General features: G+C 36.2%; 2 protein-coding genes across 3 annotated transcripts in view; both read left to right on the top strand.

Annotated features, from left to right (window-relative positions):
- dennd2c (DENN/MADD domain containing 2C) overlaps nt 1-13,204 on the top strand; it is a 58,446-nt gene extending 45,242 nt beyond the window's left edge. For both annotated transcript variants that reach the window (XM_001919051.8, XM_073910090.1), the window contains 4 exons: nt 710-818; nt 3,792-4,034; nt 9,191-9,277; nt 12,532-13,204. In XM_001919051.8, coding sequence (XP_001919086.4) covers nt 710-818; nt 3,792-4,034; nt 9,191-9,277; nt 12,532-12,563 — 471 coding nt within the window. In that variant the 3' untranslated portion in view covers nt 12,564-13,204. The remainder of the gene's footprint in view (nt 1-709; nt 819-3,791; nt 4,035-9,190; nt 9,278-12,531) is intronic.
- Nucleotides 13,205-15,159: 1,955 nt separating this feature from the next.
- Nucleotides 15,160-23,141, top strand: bcas2 (BCAS2 pre-mRNA processing factor). Its single transcript, NM_001007774.1, is given in 7 exon segments — nt 15,160-15,288; nt 15,502-15,594; nt 15,678-15,748; nt 16,643-16,804; nt 21,727-21,777; nt 22,473-22,553; nt 22,639-23,141. Coding segments are annotated over 7 exon segments (678 nt in total). The 5' UTR covers nt 15,160-15,195; the 3' UTR covers nt 22,766-23,141.
- The last annotated feature ends 2,077 nt before the right edge of the window (nt 23,142-25,218 follow it).

Raw genomic sequence — 25,218 nt, 5'->3', positions numbered from 1 at the left:
TGCATCTATTTAGAACACGGTTTAAATCACTCGCTCCTGTCCTCAATCTGGCAACCTGCGCTTGCATTTGATTTGATCCAGGATTGCAATACCTAGTTCAAGCACTTTTAATTTGCACCTTTAATTGTATAAATATTAAGAAATATTTTAAACAGTTACTTATACTTTTTTAAAGAAAATTATGCATTTTAACAATTATTTGTTGATTAGATAATTGGTGACATGGTGGCTCAATGGTTAGCACTGTCGCCTCACAGCAAGAAAGTCGCTGGTTTGAGCCCCTGCTGGGTCAGTTGGCATTTTTGTGTGGAGTTTGCATGTTCTCCCCGTGTTCGCTTGGGTTTTCTCTGGGTGCTTCGATATGGGTGTTTCCCAGTACTGGGTTGCAGCTGGAAGGGCAACCACTGTGTAAAACATATGCTGTGGTGACCCCTAATGAATAAAGGGACTAAGTAGATGGAAAATTCATTCATTCGAACCAGCGACCTTCTTGCTGTGAGGCGACAGCACTACCTACTGCGCCACTGCGTCGGTTAAGTAGATGGAAAAGGAATGAATAATTACAAAATGAAAAAAATACAGTTAGTTTGGATCAGTTTAGTGTGTTAAATTACAGAATACATTTTTGAAATTGCATTTTCTGTTCATCTATCTATTCAAAACATCTGTTTCTTTCCTATATTTGCTCTTGTATTCATCGTTCTCCCAGCTTGGAGACGAGGACTGTATTTTGCCCAGTAAGCTGCAGGCAGCTCTTCAGGAGATCCTGGAGAACAGAGAGGAGATACTGGAACAAAACCGCAGAGACAGAAGAGGAGGTCAGACTGAACACGCGTGCCCTTTTTTCTTTTCACATCATCTGAATCAGAGCTTTAAACCGGTTATGCTCGTGTGATTGAAGGTTTGGTCCATTGTCTTATTGTGTCAGATGAGCTGTGATCTGTTCATTAACGGTGTGTTGAGAAATTAACCGTTAAACACTGAGGTCAGGAACAAGCTGATAACTATTATTTTTCAGGTGTTTCGTTAAGATAGACAATGGAAAATAGTCATTACAACGGGTATACTGTGTTAAATTATATATATTAAAGGACGATGAGTTGTAATGTAATACCATATTAAAGGACAATCTGTTTATTCTTTGCTGATAAGTTTTAATTATGTTATTGGTAAATTAGCAATATTTTATACAGTTTTTTTGAGGAAACATCTGATTATTCATTCTTGATATTTTTGGTTTTGAAAGTTAGAAATTAAAATTTCATATCTGTTAAAATATTTAGAGTACACTTTAGATGGCCTCAAAACCCTTGAATATGGACTAAAAGCTACAAAATTCTTATTTGAAGTGTCTGTTTCTTGCACTGTGCAGCTTTTTATTATAGTTAACTGTAACAAAAACGAATAGAAACTTATTTCAGGTAATTGCAGTACTTGATGTGTTAAAATAAAAAATAAAAAACACTATATATAGACATTTTCTTTAAAAGAAAACTAGTGCTGGGCAAGGATTAATTGAGATTTATCTCCTCCAAAATAGATTTTTGTTTAGTGTTTATGTGTGCTCAATGTATATTTATTTTTGTATATATAAGTACACACATGCATGCATCTATTTGAAAAAATGTTTATTTACATTTTCATATAAAATATAAATGTATATGATACATATAATATATAATCTTAAATCTAATTATTCTAAATCTATTAAACAAACATTTTGTAGTTTTGTTTTTATGTATGTGTGTATTATATATACAGTTGAAGTCAGAATTATTAGCCCCCCATTGATTTTTATTCTTTTTAAAATATTTTCCAAATGATGTACAGTATAACCGAGCAGGGACATTTTCACAGTATGTCTGATAATATTTTTTCTTCTGGAGAAAGTCTTATTTGTTTTATTTCGGCTAGAATAAAAGCAGTTTCTAATTTTCTAAAAAACATTTTAAGGTAAAAATTATTAGCCCCTTTAATCTTTTTTTTTTCATCGATAGTCTACAGAACAAACCATCGTTATGAAATAACTTGCCTAATTACCCTAACCTGCCTAGTTAACCTAATTAACCTAGTTAAGCCTTTAAATGTCACTTTAAGCTGTATAGAAGTGTCTTGAAAAATATCTAGTCAAATATTATTCACTGTCATCATGACAAAGATAAAATAAATCAGTTTTTAGAAATGAGTTATTAAACTATTATGTTTAGAAATGTGTTGAAAACAATCTTCTCTCCGTTAAATAGAAATTGAGGGAAACAATAAACAGTGGGGCTAATAAATCTGACTTCAACTGTATATATATATATAATAAATATATATTATACACGCACATATATTAGTTCAAAACAAACTTTTAATGTTGATGTGATTAATCTCGATCTTTGCCCAGCACAGAAAAAAAGAATAAACAGATGTACAAAAACACAACATAATATCTAAAAGTTATCGTTTTTTAAAGACTTTTATTTAAAAATAAAAAAACAACAATGTTACCTGTAAAATGTAAATCACGTTTATTACTTGTGGTAGATTAAAGATAAAAAATGTATTAATTTGCCAAGGAATTGTCTTTTGATTATGTACATGTACTAAAAAATGTAACATGCTAAAATAACTGAAATTAAATAAATACTATATAAGGGTGGCATGGTGGCTCAGTGGTTAGCACAGTCACCTCACAGCAAGAAGTTTGTTGAATCGAGTCCCGGCTGGGTCAGTTGGCGTTTCTGTGTGGAGTTTGCATGTTCTCCCTGTGTTCGAGTGCGTTTCTTCGGGGTGCTCCAGTTTCCTGTAGAGTTCAAAGATTTGCACTATTGGTGAATTGGATGAACTAAATTGTGGTGATCCCTGATAAATATAGGGACTAAACCAAAGGAAAATTGTGATGATAGTTGGCGGTTAATTCTGCTGTGGCGATCCCTGATAAATTAGGGGACTAAGGCGAAGGAAAATGATGATGATAGTTGGCGGTTCATTCCGCTTTGGTGATCCCTGATAAATAAAGAGACTAAGCTGAAGGAAAATGATGATAGTTGGCGGTACATTCTGCTGTGGCGATCCTTAATAAATAAAGGGACTAAGCCAAAGAAAAATGATGATAGTTGGCGATTCATTCCGCTGTGGCAAACTCTGATAAATTAAGGGACTAAACTGAAAAAATTTATGATGGTTGGGGGTTCATTTTTTTGTAGTGATCCCTTATAAATAAAGGGACTAAGCCGAAGGAAAATCATTCTTCTGTGGTGATTCCTGATAAGTTAAGGGACTAAGCCGAAGGCAAATGATGATTATAGTTGGCCGTTTATCCCGCTGTGGCAATCCCTGAAAAATAAAGGGCCCAATCCAAAGGAAAATGATGATAGTTGGTGGTTTATTCCGCTGTGCTGATCCCTGATAAATTAAGAGACTAAGCTGAAGCAAAATGATGATAATAGTTGGCGGTTCATTCCGCTGTGGTGATGCCTCATAAATTAAGGGACTAAGCCAAAACAAAATGATGATGATAGTTGGCGGTTCATTCTGCTGCGGTGATCCCTGATAAATAAAATTACTAAGCCGAAGTAAAAATAAATGAAATGTCTTTTATTACTGTATTTTTTATTTTATTGTATATATGTACTAAAAACATGCTAAAATATCTTATTTTAAAAAAATACTATACTGTATAACACATTAATTTAAATAGACGTAAAATTTTATAAGAACACTTTAACTAAAGTTACAATGACAAAAATCTATATTGCAAGCTATGGTGTCAGTGCTGTGTCATTGTGGTTTTATTCTCCTCTCAGATAAGTCGGACTTGAGCACGTTGGTGTCGGAGGCGTTTGTGTGGTTTTTCGTGGAGATCGTGGGCCATTATTCTCTCTACATGAACGACTCAGGACCCGGCGGGACCCGAGAACTGCAGAGAGATGCTTTTAGAAAGTCTCACCCATCCAGAGGCGTCCGACAGCTCCTGCAGCTCTTCATGGACACACAGATGTTTGCTGGATTCATTCAGGACCGAGAGCTCAGAAAAGGAGGAGTTAAAGGTGAGAGGAGAAAGAAAGCCTAAAGTTTAGAGGTCATTTCACACCAAGAATGATTTAGGTTTTAATCCTCACATAACGTTTTGTGTTCTGGGTATGATTTTAATTTTGTGCATCAATTTTACCTTATTTGAATTTGGAACAATTCACAGAAAATCACACGATAGAATAATAAAAAATCTAATCAGGTAAAAAGCAAACCTTTTAACAGTAGAGCAACAAAAAAGTATGATTAATATTGTAACTTTTTAATGCTACATTTTTTCACACTAGAACATGGGTTTGATTCTCAGAATTCCTTTTCAATTTTCTTAGATAAAAGTGAATGAATTTGCCAAATGACATGTAAATATCCTCAAACGAGAAGATTGTCCATCCGTCCGTCTGTCTGTCTTTCTGCCATTCTACTGTATCTATCTATCTATCTGTCTATCTATCTATCTATCTATCTATCTATCTATCTATCTATCTATCTATCTATCTATCTATCTATCTATCTACCTGTCTGTCTGTCTGTCTGTCTGTCTGTCTGTCTGTCTGTCTGTCTGTCTGTCTGTCTGTCTGTCTGTCTGTCTGTCTGTCTGTCTGTCTGTCTGTCTGTCTGTCTGTCTATCTATCTATCTATCTATCATCTGCCTTCCTGCCTGCCTGCCTGCCTACCTGCCTGCCCACCCATCCGTCTATTTATCTGTCTTTCATTCTACTCCATCCATCCATCCATCCATCCATCCATTGTCTGTCTGTCTGTCTGTCTGTATGTCTGTCTGTCTGTCTATCTATCTATCTATCTGCCTGCCTGTCCCTTCACCCATCCGTCTATTTATCTGTCTTTCATTCTACACCATCCATCCATCCATCCAGGTCTGTGCACTGAAATGTTGTTATTTTTTTCCAGACCATTCCATAATACCTCAGAGTATCAACTATTTCCATGCATATTTATGGCCTTACACGAAAAATTGGAGAAAATATACAAAATAAAAAAAGGGTAAATACATTTAAGTGGTCAGATTAACCTACAGCAATATATGTGATCCTGGACCACAAAACCAGTCATCACGGTCAAATTTTAATTTTGAAGCTTGAAACCAGAATAAATACACTTTACATTGATGTATGATTTGAAAGGATATAGGAGAACACTTGGCTGAGATACAAGTCTTTGGCAATAAAATATAAAAAAATAACTAAAAGATGTCCAATTTAAGAATAGAAGGATATTCCGGACAACTTTCAAACGAATTTTACATTTTCATTATGTGGAACGATAAATTGTTCCTTTTAGAAATGCAAATTTGTAACCAAAATAGTTTTGATAGAATTACAGAGGGAAATTCACTACTTGGTTCATTTGCCTGGACCGTACCCAAGTTCGATTGTCTCCCCCTGCCACCTTCTCAGTTGGTTTGTGTTCATACTGTCTTTTTTCCTTCTGAACCCCGGTTAGCTTGCGTCATCAAGCTGCTGTTTTGTTTATGGCCGCTGCTAGGTGACGGTCACGAAAACAAGCGCCGAAATGGAAAGACTTCCGCACATCGCGGTCATTCTGCTTTAACTGAAGCTTTTCATTTTGGACATACAAAAAGCAACTCGCGTGTATCTGCCGCAAACATATTATAAACATTCAGAACATCACACAGTGTCTGCAGGAGCTGTTTTTGTAGGAGACAAGCAAACATCACTGTGTATCACTGTGTTTGCCCTGGCTCAGTGCCGCGCGTGTCACCAAGGTACGAAACGTGACACACAAAAACACGACAGATGTTATGAAAACGATAGTTTGTCGTACAGAGAACCATACCAGAGTTTGCATGAACCGTACCCCAGACCACCTCTTTCAGGTACGGTTCACAGGTGCGCATCCGAGTTCAGAAGACACGTTCACACTATCTAAACGTACCGTACTATGACGTCAAACGAACCCAGGTGCGGACCAAAAGTGCAAGTGTGAAAGCACCCTAAAAGTCTTCATTGAACGTGATGATGTTTATTTAATAATCTTATTATTGTTGTCATAAAGGGAATATTGATCATTTTGACTCATAAAATCTATCTTTTGTTATTCTAAGAAAGATATCCATGCAACATAAGCCTGGTTTTGTGTTCCAGAGTCACGTATAAGGGTTAAAAGGTCATAATATTAGTGTTACATCATAGAGGACGATGTTATCATGCGTTCATTTTAATTGTATGAGAGAAACTTGGCTAACTTTGAGTTTTTCTGCTGTATACATCTCCTGGACTTAACTATAATTGAGGATCTGTCATCATCTCATAATTATTCATCATTATGCATGCCCTTGTCCAATGAGAAGATACATCGCTTAATTTTCCACGACAGCATGCATAGATTTCCTATGACAGGCGAGAGATGCATTTATGGATCGCAAGTGTTTGATTTTGCTTTGTAAGAGCTTCTGCTTGGCATAAATTCTCATCCGTATATCCTGAGTCTTCAACACAAGTTTGATCTGCGACTGAGTGTGTATGGTCTTTATATCTCCTTGACATATAGCCGATCAAACTGCTTAAATAAATAAAACCAGATGATAAAAGTTGTTTAAGATGCAAAAGCACATTCATATGTTTTCCAATACATATTTTGAGGATGTTTTCATCCACTCTGGGTTGATTTTGAGTCTTAATTTGGCTGTAGCTGTCTATATGTTTCATCAAGTGGAGGGATTTTGGTAACAAATCTTATTTTGACACACATTTTGGGAAAATGCTTTGAAAACTGTAAAAAAAAAATTCAACAATACACTCCTGGCAAATGTACTACCTATTTGTTATGTTCGTGGCTGTTTTTGCCTCATTCACTTTTGTTTACACACTCGCACACTTCCATTGATGTGTGTAAGAACGTGAGAGAGACCTTTGCAGACTTACCTTTATATGTTTGAGAGGATAAAAACAAGCACCTCAGCTCTCAGAACATAGTTAGTGTATTTATGCACGCACACTATAATTTGTTGTTTTACTTCATAAAACTCCATATAAAAATCTAAAACTTTTTTGCACAAGCCTGTCTAAAGGGTTAATGCTGCCAACTGATGATCAACTGTAAAAAGTGCACATTTGACCTCTTTCCAACAGGGAAAACCACCAACAATCAAGAATGCATGCTTATTTAATTCCATAGCTTTGCAATCAAAAAATATCATTATAATGGAAGAAAATGGGGCAAAAAAGCCGCTAACATAACGAAAGTGTAGTCAATTTTAACAGTACACAAGGGTTAAATTTTAGCGATTCACAGGGTTCATATGGGTTTGTATTATGTACACCAAGCTTCAATTGTTGAAGCATGTAATGGTGATTTGCATCATACATTTGCGGGATGCTTTCAAAACTGCAGATGTCTCAACCCTTTAAATAATGGTGTTATTCTCTTAGAATAAAGAAGTACACATAACAACTATAATGATTGCAACACTGAAGGATGATATTGTTGGAAACACTTTCAATCAGTGATTTTGTATGATTGATAATGATGTCTAATAATAGGTTAATTTAGTCAGACTGTAATTTAGTCAGACTGTAAGGGCCTACTCACACTATGCCATCCGTACCGTGCCCAGGCCCGTTTCCCGGATCGTTTGAGAAGTGTGAGTGCGCTGAATCGCGCTCAAGCACGGTTCACTTGGCCGGCCCTGGCCCGGTTGGAAGAGGTGTGCCTGAGCGCGGTACACTTGGGCTTTGGCGCGGTACGCTTGTGTGTGAGCGCGAAACGCGCCAAAGCCCGAAACCGAAAGCGAGACGTGACTTTTAAGGGACTGTTTGATATGGATTTATTAATCATTCTTACTGTTCAGTGATCGCAAACTGCCGTAGTTTATTAAAGACGCAAACTCCTCACAGCACGCCAGCTGCGCGCCTTCAGCAGACCTCCTCATTCCTGCAGCACGAGAGCTTTGATTGTTTATGAGCGCCAAAAGTGGCGGATCTGTTCGGTAAAATATCTGACTGCGTGTCACGGCATCCCTAAGGACTGTTTGGCGAAATATTTGACTGCATGTCACTGCATAACAAACGACTGAAACGATATAACTAGAGAACTCTCCACTGTGCTGCTGAGTGAGAGAGCGTATGGCAAGCCGTTTTAACATTTAAACCTTGTTCTGACTATCCATAAATATATTTAGAGATATAATTATATATTTTGACATAATTATATATTTTGACAAGTCATTATTATAATTCGACTTGTCAGAATGACAATTAGACATATCTGCAATTACAATTGTACTAGTACGAAATCAGATTGGAGATATCTGCAAATATATTATGACTAATCATATTCCTCCATTGACTTCCATTGAAAAATATTTGCAGATATCTCTGAGTTTTGACTCGTCAAAAATCCAATTCAAGATATCTACAACTGTAATTCGACTATTAGTAAATTAATTAGAGATATCTTCAAATATATTTGTAAATATCTCTAAATATTACGAATTAAAGACATCTCCAAATGTATGACTAAAAACTCAGTTAGAGATATCTCTAATTACAATTGTGACTAGTCAAAACTCATTTAGAGATATCTGCAAATATTTTTCAATGGAGGAATATGACTAGTCATAATATATTTGCAGATATCTCCAATCTGATTTCGTACTAGTACAATTGCAATTGCAGATATCTCTAATTGTTATTCTGACTAGTCGAATTATAATTATGACTAGTCAAAATATAATTAGAGATATCTCTAAATATATTTATGGAGTCAGAACAAAGATTTGAATGCTAAAAAGGCTTGCCATAGAGAGCGCTTCTGAACAGCGCAGCAGCGATGACGTAAGCGTGCCGAGGCCCGATATGGTGTGAGCGCGGGCCGTCGGGGGAGACGGGAGGGGGGACAAGCGTGCTTTGGCCCGGTTCGAGGCAACTGTACCTAGTGTGAGTACGGCCTAAAAGATATGGATGGACCAAGCGTGACATCACTTTTAGGTTTCTGAAGAGCACAAATGAAGCTACAAGTACAAACATTGACTTCCATAGCATTTTTTTTTCATAATGAAAATCAACAACATTCTTCAAAATATCTTCCTATTTGTCCAACAGAAAAAAAACTCATGAAGATATTTACTTGAGAGTGAATAAATAGTTTTTAGGTAACCTATCCCTTTAAGTCATGTTTCATTCTGGTTTAACAGGCTTGTTTGAACTGAGAGCTGCAGAATATCTGGATTCGTATCCTGAACCTGAAACCAGCGGAGTCAACAGATTTCTCAAAGGCCTCGGTAAATCTTTTCTACTGCTTTTTAATCACTCTGAAATGAAATGGTAAAGACGGAGAAGTATTTACAGTTGACGTCAGAATTAATATCCCTCCTGTATATTTTTCCCAGTTTCTGTTTAACAGAGAGAAGATTTTTTCAACACATTTCTAAACAAAATCATTTTAATAACTCATTTCTAATAAATGACTCTAATAATATTTCTAATAATAACAACTCTTTTTTCAGTTTATTTATAACAATTGGCATTTGTATTGTTATTATTATTAGCAGTATTATCTATTATATGCATATTTATATTTGTTTTAATAAAACAAGTTTTTATTTGTCCACCTGTCGGGTTTTGGAGATGTATGCGTCACCATATGGATCATAAAAATAGGACGAGTTTTTTTACGCTATTATTGTTCATTTATTCATTTGCTGTAAATGAGAACTGAGTTTAAAGTAATTTTAAAACAAATCTTTGCACTTAACAAACAAAATGAAATATGTAGACTAATGGATGTCCTCTGTGAAGTGTGTACAACACCATTTCCTTATCCACCAAAGTAATGGAGTAACATAATGAGAAATAGTAAAGTAAGAGAAATTAAATAGGGTTATTGGAAGTGGCTTGTTCTTTATCCTCGTTCTGCAGACGGTCTGTTTAACTGCTTTCTCGCTAGTAAAATGTTCAGTTTGTCCTCTTACAAAGCCCGTCATGTAAATAACAAATGCGCCATGGCACGACACAACTGATTCTTAAAGAGAATGGGAGATGAGACTCTGATTGGTTTAATGCACGTTATGCTCAAAACACACCCATAACTTATTAAGGGCCTACTCACACTATGCCATCCGTACCGTGCCCAGGCCTGTTTCCCGGATCGTTTGAGAAGTGTGAGTGCGCTGAATCGCGCTCAAGCATGGTTCACTTGGCCGGCCCTGGCCCGGTTGGAAGAGGTGTGCCTAAGCGCGGTACACTTGGGCTTTGCCCGAAACCGAAAGCGAGATGTGACTTTTAAAGGACTGTTTGATATGGATTTATTAATCATTCTTACTGTTCAGTGAACGCAAACTGCCGTAGTTTATTAAAGTCGAGAACTCCTCACAGCATGCCAGCTGCGCGCCTTCAGCAAACCTCCTCATTCCTGCAGCACGAGAGCTTTATTATTGTTTATGAGTGCCAAAAGTGGCGGATCTGTTCGGCGAAATATCTGACTGCGTGTCCCCGCATCCCTAAGGACTGTTTGGCGAAATATTTGACGGCATATCAAACAACTGAAAGGATATAACTAGAGAAATCTCCACTGTGCTACTGGGTGAGAGCGTATGGCAAGCCGTTTTAGCATTTAAACCTTGTTCAGACTATCCATAAATATATTTAGAGATATCTCTAATTATATTTTGACTAGTCATAATTATAATTCGACTAGTCAGAATGACAATTAGACATATCTGCAATTACAATTGTACTAGTACGAAATCAGATTGGAGATATCTGCAACTATATTATGACTAGTCATATTCCTCCATTGACTTCCATTGAAAAATATTTGCAGATATCTCCAAATGAGTTTTGACTCGTCAAAAATCCAATTCAAGATATCTACAACTGTAATTCGACTATTAGTAAATATATTTGTAAATATCTCTAAATATGATGAATTAAAGACATCTCCAAATGTATTATGACTAGTAAAAACTCAGAGATATCTCTAATTACAATTGTGACTAGTCAAAACTCATTTAGAGATATCTGCAAATATTTTTCAATGGAAGTCAATGGAGGAATATGACTAGTCATAATATATTTGCAGTTATCTCCAATCTGATTTCGTACTAGTACAATTGTAATTGCAGATATGTCTAATTGTCATTCTGACTAGTCGAATTATAATTATGACTAGTCAAAATATAATTAGAGATATCTCGAAATATATTTATGGAGTCAGAACAAAGATTTAAATGCTAAAAAGGCTTGCCATAGAGACCGCTTCTGAACAGCGCAGCAGCGATGACGTAAGCGTGCCGAGGCCCGATATGGTGTGAGCGCTGGCCGTCGGGGGAGACGGGAGGGGGCACAAGCATGCTTTGGCCCGGTTCGAGGCAACTGTACCTAGTGTGAGTACGGCCTAAGAGCGTACTCACACTATGTACAGTTGCCTTAAACTGGGCCAAAGCACGTTTTTCCCTCCTCCCGTCTCCCCCGACGGCCAGCGCTCACATTACATTCGGGCCTGGGCACGCTTACGTCATCGATGATGCGCTGTTCGGTAAACGCTCTCGGTTGGCACAGTGGAGATTTCTTTAGTTATATCGGTTTAGTCGTTTGATATATAGTGACACGCAGTCAAATATTTTGCTGAACAGATCCGCCACTTTTTTTTTTTTGCTGAACAGATCCGACACTCATAAACAATCATAAAGCCCTCGTGCTGCAGGGATTAGGAGGTTTGCTAAAGGTGCGCTGCTGTGGTTTGCATCTTTAATAATCTATGACCGTTTGTGTTCATTGAACAGTAAGAATGATTAATTAATCCATATCAAACAGTCCTGTAAAAGTCACGCCTCGTCTTCAGTTTCAGGCTCTGGCTCACTTTGCACTCACACACAAGCGTACCGCGCCAAAGCCCAAGTGAACTGCGTTCTGGCACACCTCTTCAAACCGGGCCAGGGCTGGCCAAGTGAACCGTGCCCTAGCCCAGTTCAGAGCACTCACACTTTCCAAACGATCCAGGAAACGGGCCTGGGCAAGGTTCGGATACCTTAGTGTGAGTAGGCCCTAAGAGAACAAGCACAACCCTGTTAGACCATGTGCCTGGGAGCAAAGTGTATTTTTCCGTCCGTAAAATAGCAAAAGTAGATTCAAACATGCCCCTAATGCTTTTGTGCCGTGTGCTTTAGACTTTGTGCCTAGATTGTTAAAAAAAGAGGCCGTTGTGTAACATAATCCATAATAGCAGTAGCAGTTAACAATAGCAGTTTGTTCTGTAGACTATCGAAAAAAAGATTTGCTTAGGGGGCTAAAAATATAGACCTTAAAATGTTTTTTTTTTACATTTTTTTTATTAAAAACTGCTGTTATTCTAGCCAAAATAAAAAAGACTTTCTATATTAGAAAAAAATATTATAGAAATACTTTGAAAAAATTCTTGCTCTGTTCATTTGGGAAATATTTGAAGAAACAAAAATTCGCAGTAGGGCTAATAATTGTGACTTTAACTGCATTCTTATCCTTTTACTCACAAGTTTGTTTGTTTGTTTGTTTTCAGGAAATAAAATGAAATTCTTGCAGAAGAAATAGAGAAGGGTGTCAGAAGGTTTTTGTTGTTGTTCAAAAACGTGACTCAAGCAGCACGTCGGTTCCTCTTCTGTGAATACTCAAGGGTGGAGATGAGCTCAAGACTGGAATCAACTCGTTCTGCTCTGACATTTCTAAGCCTCAGATTTGCCGTTCTGTGGCCAATAGAGGAAAAGGCTGGAAATGAGTTCATAAGCACAAGGAACAAAGACAACTGAAGAGGAAGAGGAGGAGTCTGTGTCATGTTAATGTAGGTTTGATAAATAAGGAAGAAAAACTGACTATGAATGCAGAATGACTTGCGTTGGGTTATTTGAGATGTTTATGTTTATATGATTTTTACGTCATTTTAAAAAAACAAACAAACAATAGGGTGGGAAGTTTGTTTTAATGTTTAGTTTTAAAAAAATATGATGAAGGTTGACTTCAATTCCCCTTTACTAATTAATTTATGATTGTTTTTCATATGCACAGAAATTCTTTCATTGTAAATGTCAAACATTTATTTCTTTGCCTCTTTTTGCGAAATATTAAGGCAAATCTTTCAGTTTTTCAGAGGCTTTTACATTTTGTACAGTTTTGATTTGTTTTTGTAGATAAACTACAGTTTTTGTAACATTTTAAAATAAAAAACACGTTTTTGATGCAGGTGTCCACAAGCAGTGTAAATTATTCATTTTCCTTCAGCTTAGTCTTTATTTCAGAGGTCACCACAGTAGAATTAACTGCCAACTATTCCATACCCTGTACACACTATACCCATACACACTCATTCACACACACAAACACACACACACTCACACACACACACACACACTACAGACAATTTAATTCACCTAGCGCATATCTCTGGACTGTGGGGGAAACCGGAACACCCAGAGGAAACCCACATCAACACGGGAAGAACATGCAAATGCCACACAGAAATGCCTGCTGGCCCAGCTGGTACTCAAACCAGCGACCTTCTTGCTGTGAGATGACAGTGCTAACCGCTGAGCCACCGTGCCGCCCTTCAGTGTGAATCAAATAATTGCCGTTTTCGGTGTAGAACTTCTGATGAATATCCAGCAAATGTGAATAGCCATGAGTTTTTAATATATAGGAATTTTGTAATAAAATGAGAGTTTATAACTCGTATCCCAGCTAAGAATACATTTTGCTAATATTTCACTAAATAATAGGAATATACTTTATTTTATAATACACTCACTTTATTTTAAGGTAATGTTTCTCAAACCATATTCCTGAAGGACCACCAGCTCTGCACATTTCCCATGTCTTCTTCACCAAACACACCTGATTCAGATCATCAGCTCATTAGTGGAGACTGAAAGACCTGTAATGAGTGTAACGAAGGAGACATCCAAAACATGCAGTGCTGGTGCTCCTCTAGAGACAATTTTAAGGGACAATTTTTGCTATTAAAAACCCATCAACACTGACTTTGTTTTCTTAATAAATTCCTTATTAATAATTAGGTTTTAGTTTAGGTATTAAGTATTAGCAATGAAGAATAAGATCAAGCAGAAAATGTATTATATACTCAGTGAAAATACTTGGATTAAAAATACATCAACATATAACCCAACTAGGTTATTATACCAACTTCCCAACTGTGGGTTATTTTAACCCAATGCATTTGGTTATTTTGATTAAATGTAATTTTTCTCCATTCTGGTATTGCTACTATTAGTACTAGTATTATTTTATAATTATGGCTGTGTAAATAAATAACATACAGTTTAAAAAATATTGAAAATGCTTTATTTCCATTGCATTTAAAGTTCCAGACACTTAAGGGGTTTTATCTGTTTAATATAGATCGGCTATGAGGTGTTTGTATTATTAACAATTCAGAGTGCTGGTGGATATAAAACACATGACATGGAGAGGTAATTTGATTAAAAGAATGTATTGCGTTAGACCTTAAACTTTTTAACGCAAAAACATCATTATGTACACATAACAATAAAGCTGTTCTGTATCAGTTAAATCAGTAGACTGTTGAAATTCTACATTTTTAACCCAACTGGTTGAGTTATTAAGTAAATAAAGGTTAAAAATAACCTAACAGAACACCAAATATCTAACCCAACTGGATGAGTTATTAATAAATAACCCAATAAAGTTTCAAAATAACCCAACAAAGCACCAAATATTTTTAACTCAACCATTGGGTAAAATAAATAACTTGTGAGCCAATAAGGCAGTAATAAGTAAAATAGAGGGTACTTATATTAAGTGTTACCATTTTTCATTTTTCATTTTTTCAACAAATGTTTTTTTGCTTAATATACTTGTTTGGTGAATGCTTGTTCCACAATTTACAACATTTAAAAAACTTGACATTTGAATGTTTTTTATGAAAAAAGCAAAGCAGCAAAAAAGGTAAGTTTCATTAGCAACATTTTGAGAAGATCATAAAAAAAACAGACAACTTTGGGTGACCATACTTTCACTGGATAGCATGTTTTTTGTGACTTCAATGTGTTTTCTTTTTACTTTCTGTCAAACTTTCGCGCTAAATAAACTGATGGCGCGTTTTCTCTCCGAAACACAAGATGGCGCCTACCTTCCGTTTGACGTTCAATGTAATCCTAGCAGAAGCAGTGCGCGAAGCGTGTGTTTGTTCAGGATGGCAGGACCAGCATCAGTCGCTGGTGATGTTTTTGTTGATGCCCTGCCTTATTTCGACCAGGGTTATGATGCCACAGGGGTCAGAGAAGCCGTAAGTACACTGAATATGTATTTTTGTGCTTTCTGTCTTTTTAAAACGATGAAGAATAAATATTTACTTTGCTGGCAGTTGGCTAACGGCTAGTTCTGTTGCATAAACAAGACAGTTTGGATATTTAATCCTTCGTTTTTGTGGATTAAGTATGGTTTGGTATTACAGTGATCTTTATTAAATCGAGAAATAATCGGGTTTGATGGATTTTAGGCCGCTGCTTTGGTGGAGGAAGAGACGAGACGATACAGACCAACTAAAAACTACTTGAGTTACTTGCCCACACCAGATTTCTCTGCTTTTGAGGTAAATAAAAGATGAGAAATATTTTCTGCTCCTTTTCTACTTGTTCACACTGTAATCTTATATTCTGCTTTTGTTCTCATCAGACAGAAATCATGAGGAATGAGTTTGAGAGACTGGCTGCCCGTCAACCCATGGAGCTGCTCAGTATGAAGAGGTCAATTTACTGAGCAAAAGTTAAAACTGTCTGTAAAAATGTACTTTCAAAGTGGATAGGGAAGTACTATAATACTCATAAACCTAAAACTCGTAAAAGTATTCCACCAATCAGATTGTACTGTACCATATAGTAATTGAGCAACTTGTAGGTCTGGGGCTACTTGCATAAACATGCATCAAAGAAATAATAAATTGTTAACATCTGCATTAATTCATTTACCAGATGCCTTTTTTTTTTCCAAACAACTTGCATATAAGGATAAAAAAGCACTTTAAATCACTTTAAGTAAACGTGTGCAGAGCCACGTTTTGTAGGTGAATGACTGTAGCTTGAATTTGATCAAGTATGACCGGGCAGTTGTGGCTATGTGGTCTGTAAATTTCAGCTGGTCAAGAACCACTCCAAGGTTTCTGACTGTCCTGAAAGTAGTTTTATTTAATTTATAGTTTGTTTATTTATGAGTATGTCATTTTCTTTACTTGAGTTTTATTGTCCAACTCAAACATTTAAGAAGTGGTTAGCTCTGTAAAATCCCCCCTTCCTTAAAGAGCATTTGTCCTTTTCATTGAGGAATATATTATAATTCAATAAGTTGCTGTTCACTGTTGTGTAGATTTCTGAAAATCAGAAATTTTTGAAACCAAATCCATTGTTGACAGCGATAAGCAAAATCAAGAAACAAACAAACTGATGAGACTCAAGATCAGGCCAAAACTTGAAATCAGGTCTTGAAGCTTACCGGTTGGTTGTGATTGTCATAACAATGCGATGACATAATTATCAATTCCTCTACATTCATTCATTCCCAGAGTGCACATACAGTAATAGGCTTACCCTAATATAATTACTAATTTGTTGATCGAGCTCACATTCTTGCACTTGTTTGTTTAGATATGAGCTTCCCGCTCCATCGTCCGGACAGAAGAACGACATGACAGCGTGGCAGGACTGTGTGAATAACTCTATGGCGCAGCTGGAGCATCAGGCGGTGCGCATTGAGAACCTGGAGCTCATGGCTCAGTATGGAACCAATGCATGGAAGATGTCTAATGAGTGAGTGAACTGACTTAAATCAGACTATTCACATCTTTTGATGCAAATCAGACTTTCTATACTCTAGGGGTGTGTGATATTGACAGAAATATGAAGCTGTTTCTATTAAATTATTGTAAATGAGTATTATTTTACTGTTCCAAAACAGCTTTATAAAAGATGTGCATTATTACATTACAATCACAGTTAGAAAAAGTTACAAATGTCAAATGTATTAATAGTTAATCTGCAGTTCTACAATATAATGTACCTTTTCAAAAAGTATATCTGTTCTGTTTGAAAGCAATAATAATTAATCATGTAATAATTCGGTGAGTGTTTTTAGTCGGTCACCTTGGCTGTATTAGGCCTGTCATTAGCTATGTTTCCATCCACCTATTTTTATGCTCATTTTGGAGATGCATTTAAAAAAATTATTGATGGAAACACCAAGATGAGCATTAGTTTGTTATAAGAGGTCATGTGCAGTGTTGGGGGGGTTACTTTGGAAATGTAATAGATCACAGATTACAAATTACCCTATTAAAAAACTAAAAAAACTTTTTAATTACTTTATAAAAATAAACTAACTGATTACACTTGATTATACTTGAACTTCAATATGTCCTGTTTGTTAATTCACAGTAAAATGATGACATCAGAATATAACTTTTCATAATTATAAAGTTGATTTATTATGTTTAAGACATGTGCTTGTCATCTGTCATTGACAACATTAGACCATTATATTTCCTTTATATATGGGCTAGGGTTATTAATTTTACTGTTCCAAAGCATGTTTACAGTGATACTGACACAGTAAACATTTATTTTCATGCACAACACTTTGTGTTCTCTATGAAAGAAAAAACCTATCAAATGCTTGTCGTAATCATAAATCTAAAATGCGATATGATCATTTATCAGTAACAATTCAGTAATAATCACAACAGGTTATTATGTACTGACGTCATTTATCTCATATGCACTCCGTTGCGAGGGAGGCGAGTGCAAGTATTTACAATGATCCAACGACTTAAAACTCATAAACTGTGCACAATTTCACTGCATGTGTTTGCTGGATCAGTCTTTCACTGACATTTACAGCAAAGCCCCTATTTCACTGCGACTGAGACCATTTCTCTCTCTCTCACTCACACGCACACACACACAATCACACACACTCACACTGTGGTCCATTTGACCCGCTGGCGTGACTTTTCTTCTCCTCTCGACTGTTTTACAGCGTTACTTCTAGGTTCAGACACGAGCGCGTGTCTGCTGAGTTTTTTTGATCATAGATCAGCTGTGATCGCCGCGGCCGCCTGCCGCTTATCAGGATCACTCATCTGTGAAGAGCGCAGCGCTTAAGAGCCAATCGCAACCATTTTTGTTGAGGGTGTGACCAATCAAAGAGGTGTAAGAGAACTAGACAAGGATCAGAAAGCGAGCTAGTTATTTATATTATTTGCTAAATGCTCGGGTTGTTTAAAGGTACAGTTTATATATCTGACTGTTTGTATTAAATGACAAAATTGTATTACAAATAGTAAATAAATATGAATATATTCATACAGTTTAATACAATTTCTGCTGTGTACAATATATAAAACTATGTATGAAAAGCACCGTGATGCACCGAGATATCGAATTGAACCGAATCGATGGCATGATAATCGTAACCGAACTGTGAGACCACAGTAGGTTTACAGCTCTATTTTTAACACCATTTGAAGGTGTTTATGTTGCTGTGAAGACTTGTGCGACTGCCTTGCTTCTCTCCTGACCTCAAAAATATAATTGACTAAATCGTAGAAAAGCTGAATTAAGATTGTGTAGGCTCAAATCGAGATCGTGATCTTTTTTCGGTTAATCGTGCAGCCCTAGTAGCGATGCTACCGAGAAATGTAGTTAAGCTAGTAGCATCACTACTTTTACCATTTTTTAGATGTAACCCCATTTGTAATCTTTTTCATAAGTAGCTGTAATTTAATGACACAGTTTTTCTCAGTAACTGTAACAAATTACTGTTACTTTTATTTTGTAATTAAGTTATGTAATGGCGATACATGTAACTAGGTACTCCCCAATACTGGTCATGTAATGATAGAATTGTGTGTGAATGGACAAACCAGCAGGCTGAGCACATTGTTAAACATCTGAAATGTTGTTTTGGTCATTTTAAAACGTCCTAATTGTTTCAGTATTAGAGTTATTATATTATTAATTACCTCCAGAACTGTCAAGAGTGGCTGTGCTCCGCTTCTCACGCCTTCAAACGCCACCACACATTCTTTGCATGTCTGCATCGTCTTCTGAGTAAATACGGTTTTTACTGTTGATGTTTAGCACCAGTTGATCAGGAAGTGACGGTTTTGTTCTCTTTGACTCATTGGATGTAAAAGTTACCTTATTCACATGTCTTTTATGCGATAATCCAGTTTGGCGCATATTTTTAATTAACATCTTTGGATGGAAACATAGCTATACATAAATATGACAGTAATATCTGCCAAAAGGCAAGTACAAGTCGTATTTGGCGATTGATAATTTTATAGTAATAATAATAGTAATTCAGACTTTTCATAAATTAAGCAAGTGACTGTTTATGAACAGTTCATGCAATGAATCATCAATGCAATAATTTGCAGTAGTATTGGTAATCTAGTAACCGGCAGTAAACAAGGCAAGCATAACAGTGACAGCTGATTGATTAGTCATGTGGGTGTAATGTTCACTACATCAGAGTTTATTCTGCAAATGCGTTTTCATCTGCATTATTAGTCCAAAATCTATGGAAAGTCTATGAATTTAAAATTGTATGTAAATATGTGAATCCCCAGCGTCACACACATGCATTAGTCGAAATGTCCTTTCATTGTAAATATAATTATTTTTGCTTTAAAATAAATTACAATAGAAAGGAGTTGTAATTGTATTTTCAATAGTAAGTCGTTTTCTAGTCAGTTATAATTTTTAAACTGTAAAACCTTATTGACGGGACGCAATATTAAATATAAAATTGACGGGTTTCCTACCACTGTTGTAGATGATAAATATCACACACCCCTACTGTGTTGATTTATTTTGATTTTGCGAGATCATGAACTTTGATTAAAGAACTGTTTATTTTAATTGGGTTTTGTTAGAGAGTAACATAGGCCTCTACCTGTTAAATGATTGACTTTTGGCCTGGCCCATTTTAGGGCAGGACTCCTGTTTTAAGCCCGGCCACTTTTAATGTAAACGTTATACTTGACGTTAACGTTATAATCAGATTATAAACAGTTTAATCAATTTATTATGTTATAATTCCGCTAATTCGATTGTAATCAAATTAATTCAATTATAATTTCTGCCATATTTATCGAACTAATTCAATTATTCCAACTGATATTATAATGTAATTTAAATAATTATATTAATTAAACTGTTATTATTTTAATTATTCTATTAAAATTATTAGGATTATATTATTTTGAATAAGCTAATTTTATACATATTTTTATTGTATTATATTACATTTTATATTGATTAATAAACTAACATTTTAATTTCTGTTTAGCCTTACTATTCTGTTTATCCCATGTGTGCGTGTGTTCGATGATAAGGAAAACATCCACTGACCATTCACAAAACCCCAACAGCTGTCTGAGTAAGATAGATTCAAATCAGATATGGTTCACAATCTGTTGGATGTGTCTCCTGCTAAGTAGTATATGTTTTTAGGTGATTAGGAAGTGTGAAGATATTGCATATCTATATATTTACAGGCAACCGACTATGTGCTTATGTGTGTCTTGTATGCGGGCAAAGGTTTGAGCGTGACTGTGTGGGTGTGACTGTGGGTAATTGTGTGCGGTTGGAGGTTTGAGTATAGATAGTATATCCACACATGCCGCCACACACACACACACACACACACACACACACACACACACACACACACACACACACACACACACACACACACACCTATACTCAATCCTCCAACTGCACACACACCTACACATAATCAAACCTTTGCCCATGCACACAGCCTATATATAGATATCACACTTCCTAATCACCTGACAACATATACTACTTAGCAGGAGACACACACACACACCACACTCTCAACAGATGTGTGATCTATATTTAATATCAATCTATCTTACTCAAACAGCTGTTGGGGTATTGTAAATGGTCAGTGGATGTTTTCCTGATCATCGCACACATCCTAACACGCACACATCGAACAAACAGGGTAAACACAAAATAGTTACAGCTTAACAGAAATTTAAATGTTTATAGTGTTAATATAGTGTATTAATATTTATTAGTATTAATTGTAATATAATACAAAACAACAAAATTAAATATAATTAAGTTAATAGTTTACTGGGTGGCACGGTAGCTCAGTGGTTAGCACTGTCTATTCGCAGCAGGAAGGTCTCTGGTGTGAGCCCCGACTGGGTCAGTTGGCATTTCTGTGTGGAGTTTGCATGTTCTCTCCATGTTGGCGTGGGTTCCCTCCGGGTCCCCCTGGTTCCCCCACAGTCCAAAAACATGCACTATAGGTGAATTGAATAAATTATTTTGATTACATCATAATATCAGTTGTGATAATTTAAATATTTTGATGAATATTGCAGGAACTATCATTTAATTGATGCAGTAATATAATTTAATTAATTTGATTACAATTTAATTAGCGGAATTATAATATATAATTTAATTTGATGAAACTGTTTAAAACTAATTACTGGAAGTGCAACGTTTACATGAAAAGGGGCGGGGTTTAAACAAAGTCCTGTCCTAAAAGGAGTGTGGTTTAAACCATAAATCCCGCCCTAGAAGAGGCAGGGCTGTAAGTCATCAATCATTTTAACAGGTAGAGGCACATATTACTCTTTTATTCATTATGCTGATCATAACTGGTCGTCTTTTCTGTGACACAGTAACTTGGCCTTGATGATTGAAAATTCACAAAAAGAGCTGCAGAATGTAAGGTAAGCACATTATCTGTCTATTAAGTTTACTTACTATTTGGATGTTGTATGTGTGGTTTAATTGACTTCCAAATGTAATATTTAAGGAGCACTCTATTTAAAAATAATCCTCCTAGAGTTCAACAGTTGAGTTTTAATCCATTCTGATAATCTTCTGGTCTGGAGGGAGCACTTTTAGCTTAGCTTAGCATAGATTATTGAATCGGATTAGACCATTAGCATCTCGCTCAAATGACCAAAGAGATTAGTTCATTTTCCTATTTAACGCTTGACTCTTTTGTAGTTTTATCATGTGCTTCAGGGATGTCAAACTCAATTCCTAGAGGGCCACAGCTCTGCACTTATTCCCAACCCTGTTTCAACAAGCCTTTAGATTTCAAATAAGCTTGAAGGACTCAACTAGTTTGATCAGGTGTGTTCAATTAGGGTTAAAGCTAAACTGCAGCGCTGTGGCCCTCCAGGAACTGAGTTTGACACCTGTGATGTAGTTGGACCAACAGAAAATGAAAAGTTGAGATATTCTCATATATCTGGGAACAATACTCTGATTAAGGTGTAATAATCAAGACATTTTACTGCGGTACCATGTCTGGCAGCTTGCACAATGATATTACGCAGCAGAGATCGGCTGAATGGATTCAAAAATAATAAATCTCTACTCTAACTCAACCTAAGTGTGTTTGTTTTTCTTTTAGAAAGGAAATACAAGACCTGAACTGGCAGCGCAAAAACGATCAGCTGGCTGGAGGAGCCAAACTGAGAGAACTTGAGTCCAAGTCAGTACTGCATTATGTTCAACTCGTTCCAGAAAATGTCGTAGTCAGTTCGTTGACTCACATATTTCTGCTCGTGTTTTCACAGCTGGGTGTCTCTCGTCAGTAAGAACTATGAGATCGAGCGCGCCATCGTGCAGCTGGAGAATGAAGTGGCGCAGATGAAGCAGCAGCAGGGCGACGAGAACAAGGAGAACATTAGACAGGACTTTTGAACACCATGCACAGACTTTGCAAAAGTAAATGTTCCGCAACGTCTGATATTCAGCTTTTTTATTTTAAATAGCTTAGTTTTTTTTCCTGTCAAACAAATAAATAATATAGGAAAATAGCCTTTAAAACACAAGTGAGCTATAGTGTTGTAGTGCATACAGAAAATATGCTTTCCCAAAATCATGAACTGCACACTGTCTCTGGAATTCCACAACTCACATTTGTGTTTGCTTAAAGGTGTTTTCCAAAGCTTTAGGGGCTGTCGTTTTTTTTTCATTTTATAATAATTTTGTGTCTTATGATAGACGATAAGTTCATTTTCCTGTTTAACTCTATTTGTAATGTTTTTAAGAAATACACAATAAAATGATGAAATAATGACATGTTCATTTTCTCTGTGCACAAACACAGACTTTTTTTGGCTCCCATGATTGGCCAGCCCAGTCCCCAGATATGAACATTATTGAGCATATCTGGGGTACGATGGAGGAGGCATTAAAGATGAATCCAAAGAATCTTGATGAACTCTGGGAGTCCTGCAAGAATGCTTTCTTTGACATCCCAGATGATTTATTAATAAACTTATTTGAGGCTTTGGAGAGATGAATGAATGCAGTCCTCCAAGCTCATGGGAATCAAAAACAATATTCATTCTTTTTCCACTACACCATGACTTTATATTCTATACTGGACGTTATTGCTGTTAAGTGACTAGACTTTTGTCTAAGCTAAGTCAAACCCTTCCTGTCCTAATTAAATAATTAAAAATCAAGGAATTATCATATTGTATTTTGGTAAAAATAAGTGTAATCTAGAGGCCTTTGACTTTCATATAAGCCACTTCTGATACCAAATGATCAGCTAGAAGTCAAGTTATTGTTTGTTGTTCCTAAAACTTGGATAGGTGACAAGACTTTCGTCAGGTATTGTACATCTAAATGCTTCATATGTGCAATGTTGACTTTTAACTGTATAAATTACAATAAGTATTTATTTACTAATAAGTGGATTTATTGCTTAGGAACTAAACACTTTTTAAATTTTTTTTATTATTGCTTACAGACACTGTATACCTAAATGTTTTGCTGCGGTGGTGCAGTGGGTAGCCCTGTCGCCTCACAGCAAGAAGGTCACTAGTTTGAGCCTCAGCTGGGTCAGTTGGCATTTCTGTGTGGAGTTTGCATGTTCTCCCTGTGTTCACGTGGGTTTCCCCCGGGTGCTCTGGTTTCGCCCACAGTCCAAAGACATGCGGTACAGGCGATTTGGGTAAGCTAAATTGTCCGTAGTTTATGTGTGTGTGTGAGTGTGTATGGATGTTTCCCAGAAATGGGTTGCAGCTGGAAGGGCATCCGCTGTGTAAAGACATGCTGGATAAGTTGGCGGTTCATTCCGCTGTGGTGGCTCCAGATTAATAAAGGGACTAAGCCGAAAAGAAAATGAATAAATGTAATCTCGTTAAATCCTGCACTCATGAGAAAATGAACTCCCCGCGGGAACAGGGAGAAACCAAGATGGCAGAGCTTTACATTTTTGAAATGGAAGTATTTTCATTATTCTGAATGCATGGATGAAAAAGGGATTGTCTCAACAGACACTGATTTTACTAATAAGACAAAAATATTAAAGTAGCAAGCACACTGCTTTCAACTTATCATTAATCTGTATACGGCATGGATAGCGTCGGGAAGTTCTCAGAAGGTAACAATTTTCTATTTGTATTTTTTTTTTTAAAGGTAAATGAAGGTTATACAGTGTGTCGTTAAATGCAGAGCTCCTCTATTTTTAAAAAAATACCCTGCAAGTTCTGAAAGAGATCAGTCCTCAGGCAGGTACAGTATGAAAAATTATCTTAAAGGTAACATAACGCATTATTTTCCATGAGAAGTAACCAAGTAACGCAACTAGTTACTTCTTTAAGGAGAAACTCAATAATGTAATGAATTACTTTCCCCAACACTGAAGAACAACTAAGAGAAATGAACTAAACTGCACACTTTTGTTTTGTTTGCCCCCTGTTGATATGCTAAAAGAACACGCTTTGGAGCTGTCTGTGGCGATCTCTGTTTGGCAGAATGTATTATGTTTACAAATTATTTCATTAAAAGTTGCCTTTTGTTTTACCCTGAACCCTAACTTTTGTTTCCAGTTATTGCAACTTTGTTCTAATTGAAATTCAAAGTAACCAAGTTGTAATCTTGTGTTTTAGATTTTTATTTCATGCCACAGTGGTTGCTTGCAATTAGCGGTCTGTTTGTGGCTCACGAGCTGTTTTTAATACCTTGCTTAATTGGGGGCTTTTTCTTTGATCTTTCCCCGAAATACTGCACTCTGCTCATTAATTTTCAATTTGATTTTTATAGTGTGTGTGTGTGTGTCTCTCTCTCTGCGTGTGGTTACTAGTAAATCTAATTTCCTGATACTCCATACTTTTTTGGACAAGTTAATATTTTTCAAT

This window comes from Danio rerio, chromosome 8 (genome assembly GCF_049306965.1).
Source record: "Danio rerio strain Tuebingen ecotype United States chromosome 8, GRCz12tu, whole genome shotgun sequence".
Taxonomy (NCBI): domain Eukaryota; kingdom Metazoa; phylum Chordata; class Actinopteri; order Cypriniformes; family Danionidae; genus Danio; species Danio rerio.
This window is presented reverse-complemented; position numbering and strand designations above follow the sequence as displayed.